General features: G+C 41.6%; 1 protein-coding gene across 1 annotated transcript in view; it reads right to left on the reverse strand.

The window, feature by feature from the left end:
* Positions 1-18,616, reverse strand: part of LVRN (laeverin) — a 31,451-nt gene extending 12,835 nt beyond the window's left edge. Inside the window, exons 1-13 of the mRNA XM_009634634.1 lie at positions 18,571-18,616; positions 18,384-18,435; positions 17,650-17,792; positions 16,337-16,476; positions 14,142-14,268; positions 11,792-11,946; positions 10,329-10,442; positions 7,267-7,404; positions 6,866-6,931; positions 6,665-6,730; positions 5,437-5,606; positions 3,940-4,016; positions 895-1,034 (exon numbers count right to left, since the gene is read on the reverse strand). Coding sequence (XP_009632929.1) covers positions 895-1,034; positions 3,940-4,016; positions 5,437-5,606; positions 6,665-6,730; positions 6,866-6,931; positions 7,267-7,404; positions 10,329-10,442; positions 11,792-11,946; positions 14,142-14,268; positions 16,337-16,476; positions 17,650-17,792; positions 18,384-18,435; positions 18,571-18,616 — 1,434 coding nt within the window. The remainder of the gene's footprint in view (positions 1-894; positions 1,035-3,939; positions 4,017-5,436; positions 5,607-6,664; positions 6,731-6,865; positions 6,932-7,266; positions 7,405-10,328; positions 10,443-11,791; positions 11,947-14,141; positions 14,269-16,336; positions 16,477-17,649; positions 17,793-18,383; positions 18,436-18,570) is intronic.
* Positions 18,617-24,817: the final 6,201 nt, after the last annotated feature.

The raw sequence follows: 24,817 nt of genomic DNA on the forward strand, positions 1-24,817 counted from the left end.
TCGGATTTGCTGTGAAATTAAAAAGCCTAGAAGAAAGGAAGCCAGCCTGCCATAGAAAGGCTTAATCACACCACATGCTCTGATCAGCCTCGTGTCCAGACCTTCTGGAGAAGTTGTCTGACCGCGCTCATTACTATTGTCCTGAAAGCTTAAACTTTCTCACCGTTGTTACCAAAGCCAAAGAACTGGCATTACTACTGGAGCCCCTCCTCACACTAGGGTTAGGCAACATTAAATACTATGCAACCACATACACAGCCACATGTATAGGTTGTTCTGTACCACCTTTGCCTTCATCCCAAACTGTAGCAAGTCAGAGGTGGGATGAAATCTACTATGAGTTATAGTGTCTACAGAGGACTGCAAGAGCCTAACTAGAGCAGATTGGAACTTCTCTTCAAAGAAAAATCTTCACCAAAAAGAAAACCAATACCAACCAAAAAAACCTAGGTCAGATGACTTTTTTTTTGAAATTTCACTGGCAGAAATATTGTGCTTTGAGGAAATGTGGAAATAAGAAGCTTTTTCCCAACTTTCCTTCTCCATGGTTACCTAACAGCAGATAAAGCTCAGTCACACATCCATACCGATAACTCTTAGAGCCAAATTTAAGAGATTGGAAGAACCATAAGCTGTTAAGACAGCTTTGAAGACAGAATATCATCTCATGTAAAGTTATTTTTCATGCTTATGTGAAACTGTTTGGGCCTGTTCCTCTTCCACTATGGAAGGCTGTCAGTGACTTTAGTGGTGCAACAGTGGATCATTTTTTCTACTGTGATATGTGAGTTTCTCATTATTCCAGGTTTTTATCACTTTGATTACTGGTAAGAACTGCAAGAAGTGCATGGACAGAATCTATTTATTAGCTTGAGAAAACAACTACAATCTTACCTTTGGATCATTTTCAAGCAAGCGCAGTAATCTTTTTAAGTTTAGTTGATCATAGTTCACTCTGTAGTATCCACTTAAATTTACATTTAGCAGGACCCAGTCATATTCTGACTCTGGTACTTGCATTTCAGGAAACACTTCTGTAAAGTGACATTGAAATGTATCATTTTATTTTCTGTGCACTGCTAGATTTTCTTGCATATATAAATACTGGACTTGGTGCTCCTCTGAGATCTGAGACACAAGTTTGAGGTTGGACTCAAAGAGAATCCCCCAAAAGCTCGGTGTCTTTGTCATCTCTGCTCTGCGCAGTGGAAGAACTTCAACAAGCAACTGACCCCTCAGGCACTGAGCACCTTGAGATGGCAAAGGGGAGGCTGAAGACCCACTTTGCTTCTACCCTTCAGCTCATAGGCAACTGGGAGAGTTCAGAAAGGTTACCCAAGAATAAACAGTCTGGATGAGGATCAATAACCTCACATGCCTGCTGCAGGGCATGAGGCCCCAGCATGCCCGCTGCTCCCAGTGCTGCTCCAAAACACAATTCTCCGCACCATAGGGAAGAAGTGACAGCCTAGCAGTATTCACATAAATACAGATCACAGAAAGCAAAACAACTTTATGCAAGAAACGTGTAATCAAAAACTTTGTTTTAAATAAACGTCCTGTAGTCCCTTTGAGTTACATCACTCACTAATGGCCTCCTTCTGCAGTCCCATTTCATCTCAGCTACTACCTACTTCATGTGTGCTTGTCTGATACTTGCTCCTGATAGCCTACAGAATATCTGAAGGAGCCAGCGCCGCCTTGAAGGCTCTACGCAGCCTCATCAGAAGAGGATTCAAATACTGCTTTAACTGGCTATGACCATCCTGATTTAAGGCAGTGGTAAGCTCTCTTGAGCCAGTAAGTCCATATTGGTGAGTAGCCTAGACCCAGCACTGCTCCACTCTGAATGAGTGTTTTGACAGAGCAAGTACTGCAGGGTTCATCCTCAGTCATCTTCACAACGGAAAATTGGCGTGTGAGAGATACTGGCTTAAGCATTTAAAAACAGCATGGGTGGCTAGAATATGGCAATAGCAGCACTTTGCCTAGAATGGCATATTGGGTCAATGCTCTGCTCATCATCAAGAGCACTTTTAGATTCAGCTAAGATCACAAAACTGTGCTCCTCCACACCCCAGGCTCAGTGAAACGTGTTCTACCATACCAGCACCCTTTTCCTAGTGTGTCTTTTTGTGCTGCACAGACACATACTGCCCAGGGACAGCAACTAACACAATTCTATGGGCAGAGGCCAAGTATGTAGACGTTGCCTGAGGAGCCCTAAACCAACAGGACAGGCTTTTAACACTGTACAGTGCAGTGCTGAATGAAGATGCTTGGCTACTGGCAGCAGGCCAGCTTGTACCTTGGGAGTTTAATTTAACCTGTTCAGAAGTAAGACAAATTAGCTCCTGCAGAGCTATTTCCAGAGAAAACACACATACACAAAAATGCTTTTGAGATGTTTCCTCCTAATGTGTTGTTATGCCACTGCATCTGCTATTGCAAAATTCCAGTTCAAACTGTGCTTTGAACCAAATCCCTCAGTTTCGTTTACCAAAACCATCCTCACGAATCCCTCTGAATGACTACACTAACAATTCTCCACCAGAAGCCATTTCAATCTTACAGGAACAAAATGGCAACTGAACTTAAAATTACCCTTAGCATTTCTGCCTTTGTAAGACACCATTTGGTTTATTTCTGCATCAAAAAATCAAAAAGGAATTATTTCTTTTAAAATCTTAAAACATGAATGTAGGTCCCTTGTCTGAGTAAGCCTGGTAAATTTGATATATGGCTTTCAAATACAAGTGGAATGTGTTTTAATCCTAAATTACTTTATTGTAGTCTCTTCAGGTAGATGAAACCTGATGGGTTTTTTTCATAACTTCTGTAGCTCCTAAGTCACATGATGGGTGAGGAAATGGAACTGTTATTACTTCAGTAACAAAAAACTAGCACATGACACTAGTCCTTCCAAGCAAATGCTCCCTAAGAATTCTTTTCTGCAAATTTTCTAATTTTTCACCTTAGCAATCACTTGTTTCTTTAACTTTCATGCATTCAGAGGAATAAACATCCCATTTGCTTGTTTACTTGTCCATATACCGTGGAATGATCACTCAAGCTATCTTACTGCCTCAAAAAGAGAGAAAGTAGCTTTTAACCACTGCAAGCAGAGGGTGGAGAGCTGGGATACGCAAACAACATATTGTCATTTTGCTCTTAAGCATTCCATGCACACATCGGTCTCTGCATCTCCTTGTAACTGATTCAAAACTTCACGGAGTTCAGGGCTGACTTGCCAAAGAAAAATAATTACTTGTACATCCTAATGATCACATTTCTTCTTTCTCAAAAAACATAGCTGTTTATTGGAAAGCACTGAGATGAGAAAGAACTGAAATTTTATTTGCTTGGAGATGCCCATAAACTCGTCTTTCTATTACAAGCCTTTAAAACTTTTAAAAAATTCTACTCTTTTGATAAGAGTATTTTTCTATTTAATTTACGTAAACAAATTAAATCGCATGGTGTTGAAAACATTAATTTTCTGTTTTTACTGGTATCCATGTGTGACAATGTTGGGTCACTTCATTTTCTGATACATCACATCTGAGATCCTACCTATACTCAAAAGCTGTCATTAACACCAGTGGCATCTGCAGGGGTAAGAATAGTACAGAAGCATGAAGAGATAGGAGTCTGGATTGGTGTACAAAGTGACAAAGTCAAAATTATTGTGGAAAACTCTACTCATAATATGCATTCTACCATATTATTAAAAACATATGCTGAAGCTTGATGCAACACAGAAAAAAATCAATATATTAACCTATTTGAAAATCTGTTGCTATTGTAACATAAAATTAGCACAATAGATAAACATAGACGTTTCTGTAATAAATTTTTATCTTCAAATACTGTTTATAGGAGTATTAGGTGTGGTTTTATCAGCTGGTTTTAGCATGTATGAACAAATACATTACTTACTGCTGCTTTTGTCTAGCCACACTAAGGGTTGTGATGATCCATTTCGCATCCAAGAAATAGGAATAATCCATGTGTTACTTAATAGAAAAGAGATAATATGATTACTTCTTATGCTTAAAAAAAAAACCCTCTCAGCTGATGCTAAACTAGATTGCAGATGAGTTCCTTGTTGACTCCTCTCCAACACACAAAACTTCATCAGATGGTGGTACTTTTGCTGGATCGGCACTTAGGTTCAGCAAAGAGAAGGGATTTTAGCATGGAATTAAATAGGCACTCATATCTAGACTACTGCTCGATGCTAGGTATTTGAATACCACCGTAACTCTGTACTCTGGCTTTCCTTCTTCGGGCAATAATTTTGTTCTCCACACTTACTACACTTCACCCTATTTCTGGAGAATGTAAAGCTCCTTTTCAGAAGGGTATCTCAAAAAGGCTCCAGACAAGCAATACGACTGTAATTCTGACAGCAGTAATTTCCTTTCTAAGGGAATGTAAACCTCGCAGTGAGAACAGATGAAAGCTACAAAACCCTAAAGTTGCTCGCGAAAATGAAAAATTCTGTACTATTTGTCCTGGATTCGCTTAAATTCATGTGCTATTGCCTCTTGCTGAAACTACAGTAAAGGACTTAACATTTATAACTTGGAACTCCTATCTGAGCTAACCAAAGATGCTGAAGGGACTAATCCTCTGTGCTTCCTGGAGCTTGGAAGCAAAGAAAACTCTGTGGTTCTCATCAAAATTTCTCTTTTGGCTGTTCATATGACCAGCAATAGCAGCCAGGGAAAAACTGCTTTGGGCTTTGCCTTCCTTTATACTTTTTCCCTGGGTTAAGAACTCATCCCATGGGCCCTGTCCACACATCCCAACACTCATGACACCTGCTGAATTCCATGAAACTTCAAACTCTAGCAATGAGTTTGCAAAGTTCGTGACCAAAGGCAGCTCCTTATATCATTGTTTTTAGGCATCTAAGTAAGTAGCACAGCTTGTAAAAGCACCGGGAACTTGGCAGTGCTCACTGAGAGGAACTTTAGAGCATTTTCTGAGGAAGGGGTCATTTATCTAAGTACTTAAATGCAACCCATTTGCCCTTGACAAGCAGAAGAGACTGGGCATATGTGCACTGGAAAGAAACTACAGCGTGGTTCATCCAGGTCCCCAGTCCATACAACTGAGGGATGAGGAAAGAAGAGATTTCCAGGCAAAACTCCTGCCCTGCAACCTATTCATGGCCTGTGTCTGTCCTTACAAAGCTATTACGTGGCTGGAAAAGTCACTACTCTGGAGGAAAGCAACCTTCTGGCAAAACAGGTGGCTTGCAGAACTATTGCAAACTCCAGACTCAAACATATTTTGAGACTTGACAGCTCGTGACATGAAAAAACACAAACTTAAAAGATCAGATGGTCAAAACATAACGTCCTAACTGAAGAGTCCCCTGCAAAAAATAGGGTATAAACACGTAATAAAAACACAAGCTAAACATACTTGTAAGAATTAGTACTGTTTCCATTCTTTTTATTAAGAAATTGTTCCTGACTGATTGTGCCAGTGGTGAGATTTAAAGTTAAAACTGGAAACCCATTTTGGCATGTCCAGGAATCCATTATTTGTTTTACAGATGCCGGCAACTGAACTTCATCCTGTGCATCTACAACCTGCAAGAGAAGCAGGAATTATAATTATTTATGATAAATGGGTACTTACTAATATTGCTTCAGCAACACTCCAGGGGTTGTTCTAACATGTTACAGAAAATGTACAGAACTACTTAGAAGCAGTTTACTGGTCTTTGATTCATGCAAAAAAATCTATGTAATGAAGTGAAAAGGACATTATTGACATCACTACAAAGACAGCATAAGACTTTTTAGGAATTACGAAATACTGAGATTACATTTCTGATTCTCATAACCTGACTGCTAACCTTTCTCTTTTTAGTGTTAATATACTTACACCCCTATATGGCCACGACAGACTTAATTTGTTAATTTCACTCAAATAAAGCTGCCATAATGCACAGGTTTTTAAGTGACTACCTAATGACAAACCAAATAGTAAAGACAAATTGAAAAAGTTACTAAGGTGGGGTCCCAACTAGTGTGAACTGGTAAAGTCTCTGTTGGCTTAAAAGATGTGACAGCCTTGCATATCTGAAATTGTGGCACCCTTGTTCTTAACCTAGACTGAGTCTGCAACACAATGGAAGCCTTCTTTACAGGAACAGGGAAGTGGAATTTTTAAAAATAAACCTATTATTAGCACCTGTTTCTTATTCAGATTTCTGCCAAAACCAGCGATGGGTGAAATGCTGAGCTACTGCCCTGGACATAGGCTTTTGCTGGATCAGTGACATAGCAACATCTTGGATCGTCAAGCCCAGAGCATCATACACTCTGATCTGGCAAAACTTAAACTCCACAAGAATAGGCTATGCAATTTCAGGTAGGCTTAAGTGACCTCCATGAAACCCAAACCACCATGGCCCTGATTTGCCATCTCATCTCTCTTCTCCTTGTACTTAGCTCCACCGATCTCAAGTACAGTAAAGCAGCCAAATAAACACCTGTGAAGACATTAGCCAAAAGAGACAGCAAAGCAAATTTTATGCACTAGGGACAGCCAAATTCCAGTGCAGTCTTTTACAAACACTATATACCCTGAATTTGGACTGGGCCAAAGACCAGAGCAAGAATATTAGAGGTAGAAAGAGTACCATCTGTATGTGGGTCCAGAGATCATCCTGGTCAGCATTTAAGAAGGAAAATTCTTTCAGATACAGCTGTACAGAAACAGATAGAAGCATCAGAATTCATGAGGCTTCAATGAAAAACATCAGTAAGACAAACAGTAATTTGTGCAATTGTAATTTTCAAGCTTACAGATCAAGATGAATATGTTAGTTTTTCAAACTTACAGTGAGTGCCCTGATAAACAACTTCTCAGTCAAGAAACCTGAAAGCATCCAGGTAACAGAAGCTCCCTGGAATAGAAAAAAAAGCTATGAGAAAACATGAAAAATTATTGCAACTATTATTGCAATATTTTTACAGACTATATTCCAGAGAAGTTAGTCAGGCTATGCTTCATATTTCATGGAGGTTAAAAATGTTTTCACTGTTTCTTTCATAGCCAAATATATTTGCAACATCCAATATATTTGTGCGTGCAGCGGAAACAAATACTGAGTGACAAAACTACCTACAAAAAGCATTGCAATTTAACAGGGTATTCCACTCTTCCTCTCAAACCTGCTTAGTTTAACGTGCCATTGGTTTAGAATATACAAGAAACAGGAGGAATTTTATATTTTTTAACCTTGTTGTACGTGATGCTGTCAAACAGAGACATTAATGATCCTTTGATCTTGTCTTCACTCTCTGACAGTGATCGTACTCCTATTTCATTGTCTTCCCTTAAGACAGGTTGTACAACATGATCAGAAAAGATTTTATCCTGCAAGAAAAAGACAAATCTAAGTGAGCTGAAGAGAAAATACTTATTCTCAGGAGACATGTAATTATGGGATTAGCACTAATGGAAGCAGTGTGCAATAAACAAGGAATGATCCTTTTTCCCCCTCCCTCACCTTCCCATGAAGTAAAAGGGACCTTACACCTGAGCCTAACATTTTCCACGTGCAACAGCACTAATCAGGGCAGAGAAAATTACATCAGAGAAGACTGTGGGCTTGGGCCTGACAGCACAATCCTCAGGGAGGAAAAAGTCAACTATATAGAACAGCAAATGAACAAATACTGAAAACTGAAAACTTGTATCTGATTTACGTCTGTATGTCACTAATAAGGCAGCATTTTCCTCCTAAATTCTCTGTTTCTCCTGCTGTAACCCTGAGTAATAACTCAAAAACTAAGCTACTAAGCATAGCGAGGCTTAACTATGCGGCATTTCTGCGGTCACCCAGGGAGAAATACAGGGGGGGAAACGGTGAAGCAGTGGAAGTTATCTTTTAATCAAATGACGATTTATTCCCTGAGCTGAGTATCTCTCCTCAAACTGGATGGAAAATCACATCATTAGAAAGGTAAAAGAAAAAAAATGGTTTTTTGGAAACACTGCAGGCCACTTAGAACACTTCTGCTTCTCAAGGAGAAGAACACAGACTTCCAACTAACGGGATCAAATTTGTTGACCAATTTTTCTCTTTGTAAACAGCCAGGAAATGTAATTTTCAGGGTTCAATCTGTAATTGGGTGGCGATCAGAGGCACAAAGTCTAGTCAGAGGCCAGTAACTAGCAGTGTACCCCAGGGGCAAATACTGGGTCCAGTCCTGTTCAACATCTTCATTAATGATCTGGATGATGGGGCAGGGAGTACCTTCAGCAGGTTTGCACACAAAACTGGGAGGAGTGGCAGATACACCAGAGGGTCATGCTGCCAACCAGAGGGACCTGGACAGGCTGAAGAAGTGAACTGACAGGAACCTCATGAAGGGGGCACAAGTGGAAGTGCAGACTCCTGCACCTGGGGAGGAACAGCCCCAGGGACCAGTACATGCTGGGGGCCACCCAGACAGAAAGCAACTTTGCAAAAAAGGACCTGGGGACATGAAGGACACCAAGCTGAACATAAGCCAGCAATGTGACCTTGCAGCAAAGGCAGCTAGTGGTATCTAGGGCTGCATTAGGAGTATTGCCAGCAGGCTGAGGGAGGCAATTGTTCCCTTCTACTCAGCACTGGTGAGGCCACACCTGGAGTGTGGGGTCCAGTGCTGGACTCCCCAGTAAAGGAAAGACACGGAGATAGTCCAGTGAAGGGCCACGAAGATGACAAAGGCACTGGAGCATCTCACACATGAGGAAAGGCTGAGAGAGCTGGGGGTGGTCAGCCCAGTGAAGAGCAGGCTCAGGGGTGGGATCTCATCAAGGTACATAAATATCTGAAGGGAGGGTGCAAAGAGGACGGAGCCAGGCTCTTTTCAGCAGTGCCCAGGTCAGGAGGCAATGGGCACAGACTGAAACACAGGAGGCTCCCTCTGAACACCAGGAAACACTGTCACCATGAGGGTGACCGAGCACTGGCACAGGTTGCCCAGAGAGACTGTGGAGTCTCCATCCTTGGACATGTTCAAGAGCTGTCTGGACACGGCCCTGGGCAACCGGCTGTAGGTGTCCCTGCTTAAGCAGGGTGGTTGGCCCAGATGATCTTCCGTGGTTGCTTCCAACCTCAGGCAGTCTGCAGTACTGTGAATGTGCACGGCCCACAAAACTGCACTGTATTCTTGAACCTGTGTAATTTACTCTGGATTTCCAAGGCAAATCACGTAAGTAATTTCTCAAATGGTATTACTGCCTAGTATTAAAATTTACTTTAAGTAAGTAAAATGGCTATTGTTAATTTTTAGAAAGACAAGCTTCTAAATGAAAAGACTAAAATTTAAAAGGAGACAAAGACATTTTTCCAGTTTAAAATTTGGTGGCCTTTATACTTTTCAAAGATATTAAAACACTGCTTTACAGAGAATAAAGTGAGCTGTTGTTGAAGTTCAAAGCAGGGGGTTAGCATATCCCATGACCTAAAAATCCTTGTGACAGAATTTGTTTGACATGCCTTTATTATTTCCCAATTAAGCATGTAATTAAGTACTTTGGTGAATTAGAGAAGGAAAGTGACAAATGGTGTTTCATCTGAGCCAAAGAAAAAGCAGACTGGACTGACTGCAGTCTCAGGCCTGCCCAGACTAAAGGCTTCTGCTTTCTTCAGAGGCCAAGGGCACAGACATCATGATTGCACACGTGAGTGCATCTCACCTCATGGCTACAATTAGCAGCACCCATCCTCCTGTCTCAGAGTTTAGTGGTGGATGGAGTTTTCTAATACACCGTGGCATTTATGCTTTTACCCATTTGGACAGAATGGGAAGGAGTTTTACCTGGCCGTTGGATTAGCTGCGTGCATTATATTTGCCTTACTCGCAGCCAGACATCCATGGACCCAGTGGGGTAAACAGACTCAAAATGGCCTAACTTACTCACTGCTCAGTAAAAGTACCTGGCTATGGGGTGCTTGGAAAAGTTTGGACAGGCAGGAAGGCAAACCATCAGCTACAGAACCCAGGAGAGAAAGCTGGGTTTGTTAAATGGCACATCTAGGGCAGAACACCAACTCCTTGTCCCTGCAGAATCAGAGCTGTCTATCTGTCCTCTGTGCCACCTGTAACAGGGCTGGGTTTAACGACAGCCCCTAGCAGACGATAACCCTCCGGGGAAGAATCACGAACTACTGGTCTGTTCCCAGGGGAGTTAAGTTACTAAAGCCATGGCTTGATTAAATCCCATCTCCCACACCTTGCTTGTCTTCCTGAGTGCTGGAACTTTGCTGCTTTAGCTGACTGACTTCAGTAAGCATTAGTACCTACCAGTGAAAGCTTGGGCTCAACAAAGGTAGCTCCCAGGTACTCGAAGTAAGATGCCAGTCCCTCATTAAGCCACAGATCATTCCACCAGTTCATTGTAACCAGATTTCCAAACCACTTAAATAGAAAGAAAAAATGTCTCAGCATCTCTTTGGACTGCTCTTTCCATTTTTGCAAGTTCAACACACGTGCCTATGCTGAAGTGACTTTATTTAATGTGTACATGTCAACTGAATAAAATGCTGGATATTCCTTCAGATCGTAAAAATTCAGTAGAAAAAGATTCATCTTGGAAAAAGTCGGAGATTCAGGGCAGCTGTTTTTTCATTCTTTCACCTACAATTTCATACCAAGAGTATGGATGTCAGTGTTTTATGTCAGCCTTTCACTTTATTCAGTTTTAAACACTTCCCAATAAAATTTATAAAGATCTAAAGGATTAGGCTGTGATTAAAAGTAGGGCATTTATCAAACAATCACAAAAACATTTTTCCATGTTCTTAGCAAAAGCAAATTGCCAGGGGGATGATAAACAGAACCGGGGAAATAACCATCTCCAAAATCAGCAAATCCCCACCTTGGCAAGCAATAAAACTTCCACAACAGCTGCTATGTACTCATATTTGGCAGTTCACAGTTAACAAAAAACTGATCACTTGCAGATTTCTATTTTATTGTTAATTCTTAAAAAATTTGAATTACAACTTTGTTTTAAAATAAAGTTTAATAAAGTACTGACACTTGTTTTACTGGCCTACAATAAAACCACTCTGCTCATCTGAGGGTCTGAAAAGTTACAGACCTTGTCAGAAGGGCATAGAAGTGCACTAGCCAAGTTAAACTCTTTCACTAATTTTGTTGGCTAAGTGCAAACACTTGTTGCTCTGGCAAACAACAGTACATTAAACACCGTCAATAAAAGACTGAATCCAAACCAAATAAGAAAAATTTTTTAAATCTCTATGAAAACTGGACAAAAGTCCAGCTACAGTGTAAAAAGCGTTCATGTTAATTTTGTTCTATTGTACCATAGGCCGTTTCTTACATAAAAACAAATACCTTTTGCAATATGTACATGCACTCCCACTGCAAAATAATACCTATGAAGTCCATTAATTCTCCCACCAAAGTACTAAGTATACTGTATATAGACAGAACTGTGTCATCCCTACAGTATTTTCTAGTATGTCATTCAGGTACTGTGTAAGAAAAAAAATAAGTAACCCATTAACAGTTTTGCATCAATGAGTCCTGTGCAGTCAGTATGCAGTCTGTAATATAACAGAATCTGCTTTTAATATTGATTTATCAACTGAACATATGATCAAATAGTCTTTCCGTTCTCTAGTGCTCACACCACTTACTGTCAAGTCACTGTTCTTCTACTAATCAGTGACTGCATCATCAGCAACTGGAAGGGAACAGCCTCATAAACAAATAAGTGTACAGAATTTTTTACCACATGCCTGGTGTCCTATCTCATGGGACACAATTATGGCAATCATTGCCTTTCTGCTTGTGAATTTATCGCTTGGGAGGTACATCAATGATGATTCTTGGAAAGTCATTAGCCCCCAGTTTTCCATAGCACCTGCTCCAAAATCAGGCAGTGCGACCAAATCTAAATTGATCCAAAGAGAGAAAAAGAAAAAAAGGTATCTTTAAAATTTTCAGAAGTAAGATGGTCACATTATTTTAATGCTCACACTGGTTCAGTGTGCAATTACAGGATAGTACATTTTAGTGGTTCTTTGCTGTATTATAGCAACACTCTTGCAAATGGTCTGTGAAATTTCTTCTCATTATACTTTTCCTCTATGATCGCCACTCTTCCAGGGAGCCATAAATTCCCACGAAGCCCAGATCTGTACTGGATCTTGTACGTACAAATGTTTTAAACAAAAAAGGCGGCTGTGTTCTACCAATGCTAGGAGAGAATATATTAACTTCTGGCTCTCAGAAATCTCTCTGTACAAGTTTCTCATGTATTTGGGAAGGATCAAACTCACCTCTTTCTTCAGCCTAGCAATTGATTTAAAAAAAAAAAAAAACTTGCTCTTTCAGCTCTGTGAGCAGAGGGATCCTTTCCACTCTTATCTGAAAGGTGCTTTAGAAACATCTCTTTGTTTCCACAGCAGGGCTGTTACCTCTGCACTCCCCTCCTGCCTCAGGCACAGGGAGCAGCTTTCCAGTTCAAATGTGAGAGTTGGATGAAATAGAGATGGGCCTTGGATGAACGTCAAGAGTTTCAAAGCAAGATATACTGTTTAAACCCAGCAGCAAAGAGCAAAATTTGTGAAAGGCATAGAGAGCATTTTGGAAGCAGGCACAAACCAGCTGACCATGAGCCTCTCCAGCCCAAAAGCTACGCAGTTAACCTAAGCATGGCGCTGAATCCCAGCAAACCTAGACTGCCTCCCAGCAGGGCTTACCACCTCAGGCTTACAGCAAAGGTAAGCCTCTGGTGAGGCAGCCCTCGTATAGCCAGCCAAGGGCAAGAGAGCTCACTTGTAACTGCATTAAAATCAGGTGAAGACAAACCTTTAAATACCTCCAATTTTAAATGTGTTTATTCTTATTTTCATGTTTTGCGTTCACAACAGGAACCTCTAGCATTTACAAGGAGCTGTTCTTGGTTGATCTAATCCTATTGATTTTTAAGCAAAACATCAAAGAAAGTCAGTGGGAAATGCAGTTGTGTGACATTACAGTGGGGATTGGAATGGTATTACAGCATTCTGTGAAACTGAAATCTCACCTAACAGGAAGCCTTCAATACCGTTCTTCTACTTCAATTTTGTCATATTTTTACACGGGTGAATTTATGTACTGACATTGCTGCTGAGCAGAAGAATAAAAGCATGAGACAGAATTGTCTACAGCCCTTGAGTAGCTTGTATGATTACTAAGATAACAAAAATTTTAAAGTGACAATTGCATACATTACATTTTCCACAAGAAGTGTAGTGTTATTCCAAATACAGTGGGAGATAACACATTTACACAGATGAAAATGTATTTCTTTCAAGTGCCAAAACACAGATATGACAAATGAACAGATTTGTAGTCAAGAAAGGAGGAAAATTGTTTCTCCACAATCTTGCAATGTACTAAGATCACGGGCAGGTCAAAACTTGTTCTAAGTTAGAACTGCCTTCTGTGCTCTCGATATTCTACTGATTTGTATAAAAAAGCATGTTCCTCCATAACATTAATGCTGAAGCCCTTGGGAACCCAAGTACAAGCAGCAGAGAAACTGTACAGTGAACCAAATGATGGTACCCTTCTTTCTTGACTGAAGCTTAGCTAACTTACCTGATGTCCCTTTTAAGCAGAAGTGATGTTATCCTGCAGGAATCTTTTTCTGGGGAGGAATGTGCAGGAACATATAGCCAACTCACAGGTAAGAGAGGGACATATTGAAGAAAGCAAGGAATTCTCTGGGGAGACGTGGGTTGTAGCAAGCATGGATTTACTAGGAGGACATAAGAACTTGCCTATACCAGGTCTATGCATCACAGAAATAGCCACGCGACTGAACAACTCCTTTCTATTCACTTTGTACCCCATCTGCCCCTTCATTAGGAAATGATGTTGTAAGAGAGTGAGTGTGATGTGAAGGTAAGAGTGCTGAGTTACAGGTTAGCAAGAGCCATGATGCAGACAGGAGAATTCAGTCAGTTAAAGCTTAGGGGTTTTATTCCATGAATGTGGTTAGCTGTAAAAAGAGAATACTGCGAAAAAACCCATTGCTTCTGTGAATGTTACACCATCAGCAGCCATTTCTGGTCCACTTAAGAAAATAAGTAATCTCACCTGTCTTTGGTAGAGGGTAGCTGACATTAAGTAAGTCTTCCAGAAAGGAAAATATTTGGCCTGTGATATTTAAAGCATAGTCAACATACCCATTTTTAACTGCCTCTTTCCGAGCCCAAATACGTATCTGCAGTAGAACAAGGAAACGTTATTTTAGACAACCCTCATATTTTCATTTTCTTTGCTTCTCTTCTGTGAATCATTGTTTGAAAATGCTGTCTGTCCACACCAGATCATGCAACAAAGCTTTTAATGAAAAAAATCCCAACCCAAGTCTTCCTGGACCTAACAAAATGTGGCACGGCGCCTAATCCTGCTAAAACCTAGGAGAGTTCCAGCACTTCAAAAGGGCCAAGACTTGAGTCCAGCTATACATCGCTGGAACAAACGGACTCCTGATTTTTCTTTTATTAAATAGGAAATGACGCAAAACCATTTAGATCCACACAACTTAAGCCAATGTATTCCAGCCAGTCAGTCTGGGTGAGAAACAAATTGGATGTTCAGAGAGCGCTTGCTGTCCAAGCGTACGTATGTCTCCTCCTGAACCTTCTCACGGGCTGGAACAGACCACTGGCCTCCCACTGCTGCTCAAGAGTAACAGAGGCAGCAGCAGCAAGCAAAGCTTTCCCCCTCCCATGCCCATTTACTGAAGAGGGCAGCTGAGTTCCCAGGGTGATAGAGTAGACTGAGGAAAAGTTTATGTCTCCATCACATATCTCCAGCTGCGTGACCCCCCAGGCACCTAGCAGCTCAAAACCCCCCACCATTTCTTGCATCTCACAAGGAGCTATGCAGCCAAACCCTCATAGCACAGTTGGGGAAGCATCAGGATTTAATTTTAAAAGGAAAAAATAAAGCATATTCAGTCAACAGAGTATCGCCAGCCTCTGAGCCCCTCTTTTCAGCTGAGGCTTCAGAGGAGATTCAAAGATCAGATCACTTCATTTTGCAAAACCTACACATAATGGGCAGACTTAAAATCCTGATCCTAATACAAGCTTTGAGTTATAATACCAGTGTTTCTGGTTGTAAATTACTTACCAGAAATACCAAAAGAGACGTAATAAACATGCTCACACAAATACTGTGGAGGCATAAATTGAGCACCTCTGTCTGAAACCAAGGGGTAAAATACCTTTGTCCCTCTATCCCACAGAAGATGGGTGGTGGTGCTTCTTCCCTCTGAAAAAATGCTAGTTTGAATGCCTTGCTGCGCTGACTCCTGTCAGTACGCATCAGCCCAAGAAAAAGGCACCACAGTCAGAGCCGTAAGCATCCAACGTGTTTTATACAGGGTATACATGCAGGTATGACACACCAAGTCCAATCTTCACTTTAAAAAGGAGCTAATACTGTGCTTCCTAGGCCACCTCCGCACTGTCCTCTTACCTTATCCCACCTTTCCCCAGAAGCATGACAGCAAACCAACCATGAAGCTAACATGGTGCTCTCATTTATTAAGTGTAGCAAGTATAAGGCTTTATGCTTGAGGTTACTATTTATTTTGGAACAACTTGTTACATCTTTTCCCTACTGAATTTCAACAAAAGAAGGAAAGTGAAACCACTGGTGCCAACAGAGTGTATTTTTTTACAGCTTCCCTCAAGAAGCTTTGCCCATTGTAGTGTAAGAACAAAACTGAATACTCACTGAAGGAGAAGGTTCAAAAACAAAACAGTCACTTTTGGAAACTAAAAAATGTGTCCACTGCAGAATAAAAGGTCCAAATACTAGTATACAAAATGCTTGGAGCACAGTATTGCACCTACTGAAGTCATGACGCTGCTCCTCAAAGGGCCTTGAAGAAAAAAGCACTGAACTTCAGTGGTTTGTCACAGCAGTGGAAATGGGTATTTTTTCCAACTAAGAAAGCTTGGAAGATAAGAATACCCTGAATTATGACCAGTACTTTCTGCAGAGTAGCTGCCTCTAAAGTTTTAATGTACAGAGCCTATACCTACTCGTGGAATTGTATGAAATGATCAGGACAGGACAATAAACTAATTGTCCTAAAGGAAAGTTTTCTGCAGAAATATCTGCAGGATAAATGTTAGCAGTTTTGCCACATAAGCAAATAATTTTGGAATGGAAAGCACAGTTAATGTCTGTGATATCTTCTAAAGCACATGATGCGCCACAGAGCCAAATGCTGTGGTAAACTGCTAGAATGTGTTATGCAGCCTCATATTTACCTCATTTCCCCGCTCGGTTCTGGTGACATAATCAAAATCGCAAATCACAAAAGCAGTCAAGTAAGTTGACATTTTCAGTGTAGTGTTAAATGTGGTAACTCTCCACAAGCTTCCATTTTCATCCTTCATTTCAGATACATCTAGGAAAAATATCAAAGAAATACTCAAACCATTGCTCTTCCATAACAAACAAGGAATCTTGTGTTTTCTGAGTGGTTTTTTTATACCTCTCCTCGATCTGCTGTATTTCTGCACTAACTTCATGTGTTTCTGATAGAAGGCAAGCAGCCAGGCTCCTTGCTACTGCCACGTATCTGTCATGACCTTCCATGCAAACACCAAAAATCCACTCTTGAGCTTCTTAACTGAAGTCTTGGAAGGATATCAAACTGCGTCAGATTTAGGATGTGGGCAAACTGTCGACAATTTATCCCACGCTGAATCTCTCTAAAATGTACTATCTATGAAGATTCAAATATAGGTCATGTGTGCCCAAGAATTATAAAATATTTAATCAGATACCTTCCTTCTAAATACGGGAGACATAGACAAGATTCTCAAGGGAAAAAAAATGCCTTAAACAACCCTACAGAGATCCCACCTACTATGATTCCTAAATTATTTAGCTTCCATTCAAATCTCATAGACCTTCCTTTTTATGGCTGAAAATTATTTAGGTGAAAAATAAAGATTCGTGGCACTGAACTGCAGAAAAAAAGACATTAAGAAGCGGGCAAGAGATCCAACAAATTCCTGTAGGAACACTAGTTTACAGGATTTGTTTGGAATCTTATATCCCACGTGAGATCCCAGCAAGGGACAGGAGGAGCATCTCCAGAGCAGTATAGTCCTCTCGTTCTTATTCTGCACATACACAGGAGGCTACAGTGTCTCTGCCTGGTTAAACAGTTTTTTCTATGCTGTAAATACATCTTAAAATTTGCTTACAATGAAAGGAATCTCTTAATAACACAGTTACAGGCTCTGCATACTGTCATGGCCGTACAACACAACAGGAACGCTTGACTAAGCAGTAAATGCCAAGAATCAAACCTATGCAGCCCCCAGCAACCAGAGGAGAGACATCACAGCTGGAAAAACTATGGAAGTATTGCCATCAATGGCATTAATTATGAATAACTGTCTCCAAATGTTTAAGTTCATAGGCACAGATTTTCTGTGTATTTTCAAGGTGTTGGTGTACAGACAACACAGCGCTGTTTTGATAGACTCTGTTCAGATAAATTACACCCTTTTTAAAAGTAATTTAGGGAAAAGAAAAGAAACCAACATATGTCTACTTGTTTACCTACCAATAGCAGGCATGTTGGAAAGAGCCACATAGCTTGGGTCATGGACAATTCTGATGTTAAATGTGGCTTTCATAGCAGGTTCATCAAAACACGGATAAACTGTCCTGGCATATGTTGGTTCCAGCTGGGAGGCAATCAGCATACTGTATTAAAAACAGAAGTTCACATCAATCCAACATGCTACAGCTGATCAAAATTAATGCATAGTGCATAAAAACATCAAATCAGGAAAACCAAGAAATTAATCACATAGATACTCAGATTTGGAAAAGGTTTGGTTATTATTAAAAACATTATTAAATCCCCCCACCTAACTGACTGTTCAGTTTGGATGCTTCTAGAGAAAAGCAGTCTTTCTTAATTAGGTCTTTTTTTTTCCCCCCCTCACAGGCTGTTTCCAGATATCGTATTTTAAATATTTGAGCTTTTCTAGTTTGTTTATTAAGACAAGTTGATTAGAGTTTTGCACACAGCAGGCCAGTGCTCAAAAGTGACACAATGCCCAACTTTAATTTTTTTATTAGAATCTGCCTGCACACCTGCTACCTCTCTCTAATGCATGCGCTCTTACTTTAATGGTACATTTTAACAAAAAATTGTAATGACCGTTGGGTGACCACACACACATGCGCTTGCACGCTTCTGTCAAACCACACCAGAGCAGAACACCAGTGAAAGCAGCACTGGCACGGCCCCAGTACATTGGCAAGCCCTTCAGGAGGATCCTTTTCTACCATATGCCATGGAGCCTTGCCTCGCTAGAGGCAGACCTCTGCGGCACGCTGGCTGGAATCAAAAGATAAATTGTGTCCCGTGGCCAAAGTTTCAAGAAAGAGCTGTACAATGGGGCTGTTCACGCTAGGGCATCTGTACAGGGAATGAGAAAAAAATACACATGCAATGGTTCTCAGAGTTCCATACCTGCCAGCCAGGTAGCTGCCAGCGACTGGGCGTACAGGAATGGCATGATCCCTTGTGCCAGTGGCCTCAGCCCTATCGCTGGGCTAGTATTTTTCAGCTGTAGTTGGGGTGTTCCCTAATGGTGTGTTCAGACCAGGTTCACAAAGGCTTACGATTAGCACAGAGACATCCCAAACGAGCCAGGGGCCATCGGGACAGCATCCATACGTTAAGTAACACTATGTAACGAGTCAGATCTACCGTATGAGCGCAGCATGACGGTGCCTGGTCGTGATCTATAGCACTGAACCATGTCTGAAACTTAAGGTTGCATATTTTAAGATTCCCTTTTCCTGGCAGATGAAATGCATGGTTTAGCATACCAATGTATTTACATCACTTTGCAGAAGACGTACTGCATTTGTGTGCATTTTGACCCAAGCAACAGAGTCACTGGCTTCCTGCTTCCATTAACAAATCTCAGCAATGCTTTCCACCCAGCTCCCAAGGCCAGCCTTCCAGGAGTCCTTGTCTTTTGAAAGGTGTTTGGCTGTTGCCATTTTAACAGCTCCGCTGGATGACCCTGCTCAAAGCCCATCTAATCAACCCAGCCCTGGAAGGACCAGCAGCTCATCTACACTGTGTCGTCCTCATTGCTGGTGCTGGGGTACTGAGTTAATACCAACAGGACAACTGTGTAAAAGCACTGCACTCTCAAAACGTGGTACATTTTGCATTTAGCAGACATATCTGATGCTGTACCATAACACAGCTCAGGAGCTTTAAAACAACCCATGCTGAACACACGCTGATGCACAGTGACTCTTGGGACCACGACATCTATTTTGAAGTGAGGATTGGCTCAAGAGAGAGCCAGCACGACGTATTTGACTTCTTGCCTGTCAGCGCAGGAAGATTTTCTTTATGGACCTGATTCACTGCAGAGTCAAGCATGTGCCCTGCCAGCCACTGGCTGCCTTGCTGAACGCAGCCAAAGCTCCACCCGAGACAGAAGTATCACCTCCTCCCCTTCTTTATCCCGTCCTGTGACAGAAAGAGACTTAACCCTCTGCCAGGGTTCCACAGGAGCAGCAGAAGTGACAGGCCACTTCACCGAGGGAATCAATCACTCAAAATACTCTGATCTCCTTCTTCCCATGCAGCAAAAATGCTTTTGTGCATTCAGTTGTGCAAGCAGTCACAGGTTGGTTCTAGGAAACACTGAGCAACCCCAAATTCCCCCGCACCAGTGCAATTACTGCCTCAGAAGGCTTTGCACCAGCAGAAGCTGATGCAGAAACTTAGAAAATTTGCCCACATGAAATTCGTGTTCAAAAATGCAAACCAGCATATATTGGGCAAAAGCATCATGATAAAAAAGAAATATGAAGATGGATTAAATGTTATTTTTCAGCAGGTCTCCAAATAAAAAAGAAAAATGGGAACGTTTTGTGCACGTTACACAAATAACTGGTGTTTCAAACACACATTACCTCATATCATTTGTCAGAATGAGTCATTGTTGGGGCTGTTTTCCTTGGGTTTTTATTTTTAAAAAGGTGAAGGCATTAGCACGAACCGAATTACTAGCACACTTTTTTCCACACTGCAATATTATCACAAAACAAATTACCCAAAAGGAAATTAATTCTTTAAAAAGCCTAACATTGCCTAAGCAGACAAATAAAACTCCTCGCAGACAAATAAATTCCTCTCTTAAGCCTACAGTTTTGTGCATAGATTTAGTTTTCTTTTTTCGTAAGTATCACACAATGCCTCTTTCCTCTAGTGAAACAAAATCAAAGCCACAATAATAAGAAAGAAACAGATAACAGGGTCTCTTAGCCTAAATCTTTGGCAACTTATACTACACAAGTGTCTTAAAAACAAGAAAAGGAAAATGAAGAATCTACCCTGGATAGTACCCAAATGCCTAGCGGACGCTGTTTCACCTGATAAAAAATCAGCATCATTGTAGAAGAAATGTTTTACGCTGATGCAAAAAAGGTTATTCTTTTAAAAATGCCTCCTCATTAAAATAATGTTACTTGTAATATTAATAGCGTAATGGGGCTTTGCGTTAATGTGTATCTTTTTTCCACTTCAAAGATATGTAAGAACTAAACCATAAAACAAACCCTGAAGTGACTCCAGGTAAGGGAGTGTTACCGTGAGCAGAATCCTGTTGTGTGCAGCAGCTGCCCCCAACACCCCGTCCCTCTTTCAGGTGAATGGTGCTCCATACTAACATGCAGCCCAAGAAAACACCAAACCTGTCATTTGCTCTGATTTCTGTCCCATGCCTTTGATGGTCTTACACACAGACTCGTAGAAAACAGAGCTAAGAACTTCAGATGCCCTGCTCTGAGGCACCAACGCTGTTCTAATCCCTTTTGCCCTTATTCTTAGTAGTTGGTGCAGAACCAGCCAATAAAAATCAGTGCAAGATGCTGCGTTCAATTACATTTTGGGATGCCTGTTAATACCAGCCCTATCAAGTATTTTATATAAGTTGCATAGGACATGTGCAGAGTGGCTGCCAAGCAAAATCCTCCGAGGATTTTGAAACACTGAGGTGAAGAGTGGCACGCAGCCTGCACTTTACGGTACGCTCCACGGGGAGCGTAACCCTGGAGTCCTATACCTGAGCTCGTTCACAGCAGTGCAAGATCTGTATGCAGAACAACGCTACCACAGACCCCCTGCACCATGTGCGTTTGACCCAGCGCTGTGAAAGGAGAAGGGCAAACGCGGTTTCTGTACCTTCCTGCCTACCCTGATCCTGGCACGGACTCTCCCAGCTGTATACAGGATGCAGATTCCCCATTTCAACAGGAAAGCCTTCAAATACTCACTGCTGGTGAAATGGGAGCACCCTCCTTTTTTTCAGTTCCTTCGCTCCTGCAAGCACTGTGGGTGTGGGCTGTGCGCCATCCATAAAGAGTGCTCCCATTTTTCAGACTTTTCTCTTGTATTTAAGACCGGATCAGATGGGTAGTACAAATTGTCAGCCACAATAAAAAAAAATACGTGGTCATCCATGATCGAACTGGTAACAACAATTTCTGTGTTGGAAACTCAGTGAGGTTTGGGCTGTGGTTTATTCTGTTTTCCACATAGGTGAGGGTAGCACTTCTGAAAAGAGCTGTCTCTGCAAACAGCTTTCCCATACCACCTTGCCAGCGTGCTCCAGCTCCGACTTGGAGAGAGGACCGGGGACAATATGTTGTGTCAACTAGCCAATTCTGCCAACCTGCCAAGAGCAATGTGACCACAAAAAAAGCTGGTGCCAAAGCCCAGACGGAGCAAACATTTCAGGGACTTCACTTCTCTGTCGGACTCAGCTGCCTACTGAAAGCTTGCCCTTCTCTGCTTAAACTGTTTCGAAACGAGAGGTCTCTAGTGGTTCCACAAGCACGAATTACAAAAACCATGAGAAGTCTTGTAGCGAACGCAAGAAATAACAGGAGTCTGCACGACTGTAGATAAATGGCACATTGTCTGCTACAGGTGGTGGTTTAAGTTGGGGGCTGAAGTCAGAATTCCTGTGCAGCAATCAGACCCCGAAGGTCTGCCAGAGCCAGGTACGGGTCACTTCAGAAGAGCTACAGGACAGTCTGCTGGAGACGGTGGATTCCACCCAGCATAGCAATGGGCTTTGTACTGACAGCTGAAGGGCTGAGTGTTTTTATATTGCTCCCGATCTATATAATCCGCTAGAATCCAACTCTTCCCATCATTAACAGCTCGCTAGACCTTACAGACTATATCCCCTAAAACATACCTCCTTCAAAAAAAAAGGAAGGCAGAACCCCTTCAGTGTACCTGGACCCCATCAGATTACGAAACGGCTGGTGAAGTGATGACTTCATTCTTAGCGAAGGAAAAAATAACAAGACACTGTTGCATGCTCTCGATTCAGAGAATGCCTTTTTAAAGCGGCAAAGATATGCAAAATCCATTCAAGAATATCAGGAATGTGAGCAGGAACAAGTAACCCAAACAACATGTTACAGCTGCAATCAGTGGATTTCCTTTGATTTATTTCAGAGTCTGAACACCACTGGCATCTCTTTAACCAGACTTCAGCCTCGCATTTCATTAGTGCTTCGTGATGAGATAAGAATGAAACAGAACAATTCTCATAAATGCTCTCAACAATTGGAAATTGACGTATACACATTGTTTTAATGAGTTATAACAATTTTTTTTTCTTTTTTTTCTACTGTGGCAGCACAGCTGACAATAGCTTTTTTTCTTGGATCCTCTGAATTTTACACAGTCTGAATCAAAACATGTCCGTCTAATTCAGTGTTTCTTACATAGGACTTGATTGAATCAATACAGCATCAGAAAGCACACTGGTACTGTATTAAGTAATTAAGCGCCTGCTCCTTTCTTTCTTATTTGGATTTTTAAAATTATGTAAACCAAGCAAAGCTCTCTAGATCTTCTTTAACTCAGAAGCTGCACAAATAACCCTGTGAATGACAATCAGTGAATGAGGAAATAGTGACTGAAGAAAAACAGAATGTATTTCCTAAAAATACTTATTACCATACCATGTTTTTCTCTAAGACTAAACAACTTATCTCCTTTTCTTCAAAAAAAAAAAAAGTCTGCCTAAGTTAAATTTTCCAGATGTGGCAGACAATGGTATCAGTAGATTTACACCAGAGCTGGCAGCTGAAAAGCCAACTCATTGTTGCAGAGAAACCACACAGCCCTCCTCTATTTCAATAAAAAACTATTATTTTGTGATTTCTTATTACGACTGCTCATACAGGGACTTGCATGTATGGATCTTGCAGGTAACTGAGCATTACCTGCTTGAACAAGAACTCCATGAACTGCTGAGATACGTTTTACTTTAGCGGACTCATCGACAGGCTGGGAGCCAAGGACACATGAATTTTAGCTTTAGTTTTCCTTTTGAGTCACTGATTGCTGAGCCCTCAGCAATCCACTGTATCTTTAATTATTAATTATGAAAGACCTTTAAAATAAGCAGTTTATCTGCCTCTCCTTTCAAGACCTATTTTGAGAAGCTCGCCTTCCACTGGAACTATTTAAATCATAGTCTTGAGCTTCACTTTTCTTCAGCAAGTTTCACATCCAGATGTTTATAATGCAATTCATCTTGAGCAGATTCCCAATAAAAAAATAAATAAGCAACCATTATTTTGAGGGTGAAAGTATGTTTTAGATGATTGACTGCTTGATAAGTTCACACTGCCCCAGTACTAGCTTTGCAGTTGTGAAGGAAAATAAAAAGGAAAGCATCCTAATCACACTCGCTAAGGAAATAATTGGCTGTTTGATGGCAGCCAGGCAACTTCATGGGCCACAGCACCTGCAAAGTCCAGCTGTCCAACGCGGCCAACCCATCCTACTCCACACCATGCTTCTGAAGCTGCGTGTGGTCAACGTCTCTAAGCTCATGCCCGAATACAACAGCCGAAACCCTGGGTTCTAGGTAAGGACATGCTCCCCACAGACACAGGCAGAGGAGGTGAGGAGCCGTCGGTGCTACACAGGCGTTGTAGCGGGGCCAGGATGAAGATTCTGAGCGGGACTGCGGCTCCCAGGAACCGGGCGCAGGTATTGCCTGACCCCTCGCTGCCAGTCAAAGGCACGGGGAGACTTGGAGTTGCCCAGAAAACGTTGCCTGACCGGTTAAGACATAGAATCATAGAATCATAGAATGTTTAGGGTTGGAAGGGACCACTAGTGGTCATCTAGTCCAACCCCCCTGCAGTGAGCAGGGACACTGCTATCTAGATCAGATTGCTCAGAGCCCCATCCAACCTGGCCTTGAATGTTTCCAGGGATGGGGCCTCCACTACCTCTCTGGGCAACCTGTTCCAGTGTTTTACCACCCTCATTGTAAAAAATTTCTTCCTTACCTCTAGCCTGAACCTACCCTGTTCTAGTTTAAAACCATTTCCCCTTGTCCTAACACAGCTGGCCCTACTAAAAAGACGTTCCCCATCTTTCCTATAGGCCCCCTTTAGGTACTGGAAGGCCGCAATCAGGTCTCCCCGTAGCCTCCTTTTCTCCAGACTGAACAAGCCCAACTCTCTCAGCCTGTCCTCATAGGAGAGGTGCTCCAGCCCTCGGATCATTTTTGTAGCCCTCCTCTGGACCCGTTCCAACAGTTCCATGTCCTTCTTGTGCTGAGGGCTCCAGAGCTGGACGCAGTACTCCAGGTGAGGTCTCACCAGAGCTGAGTAGAGGGGCAGAATCACCTCCCTCGACCTGCTGGCCA

Source organism: Egretta garzetta, unplaced genomic scaffold (assembly GCF_000687185.1).
Source record: "Egretta garzetta isolate BGI_Z169 unplaced genomic scaffold, ASM68718v1 scaffold272, whole genome shotgun sequence".
NCBI classification, from domain to species: Eukaryota; Metazoa; Chordata; class Aves; order Pelecaniformes; family Ardeidae; genus Egretta; species Egretta garzetta.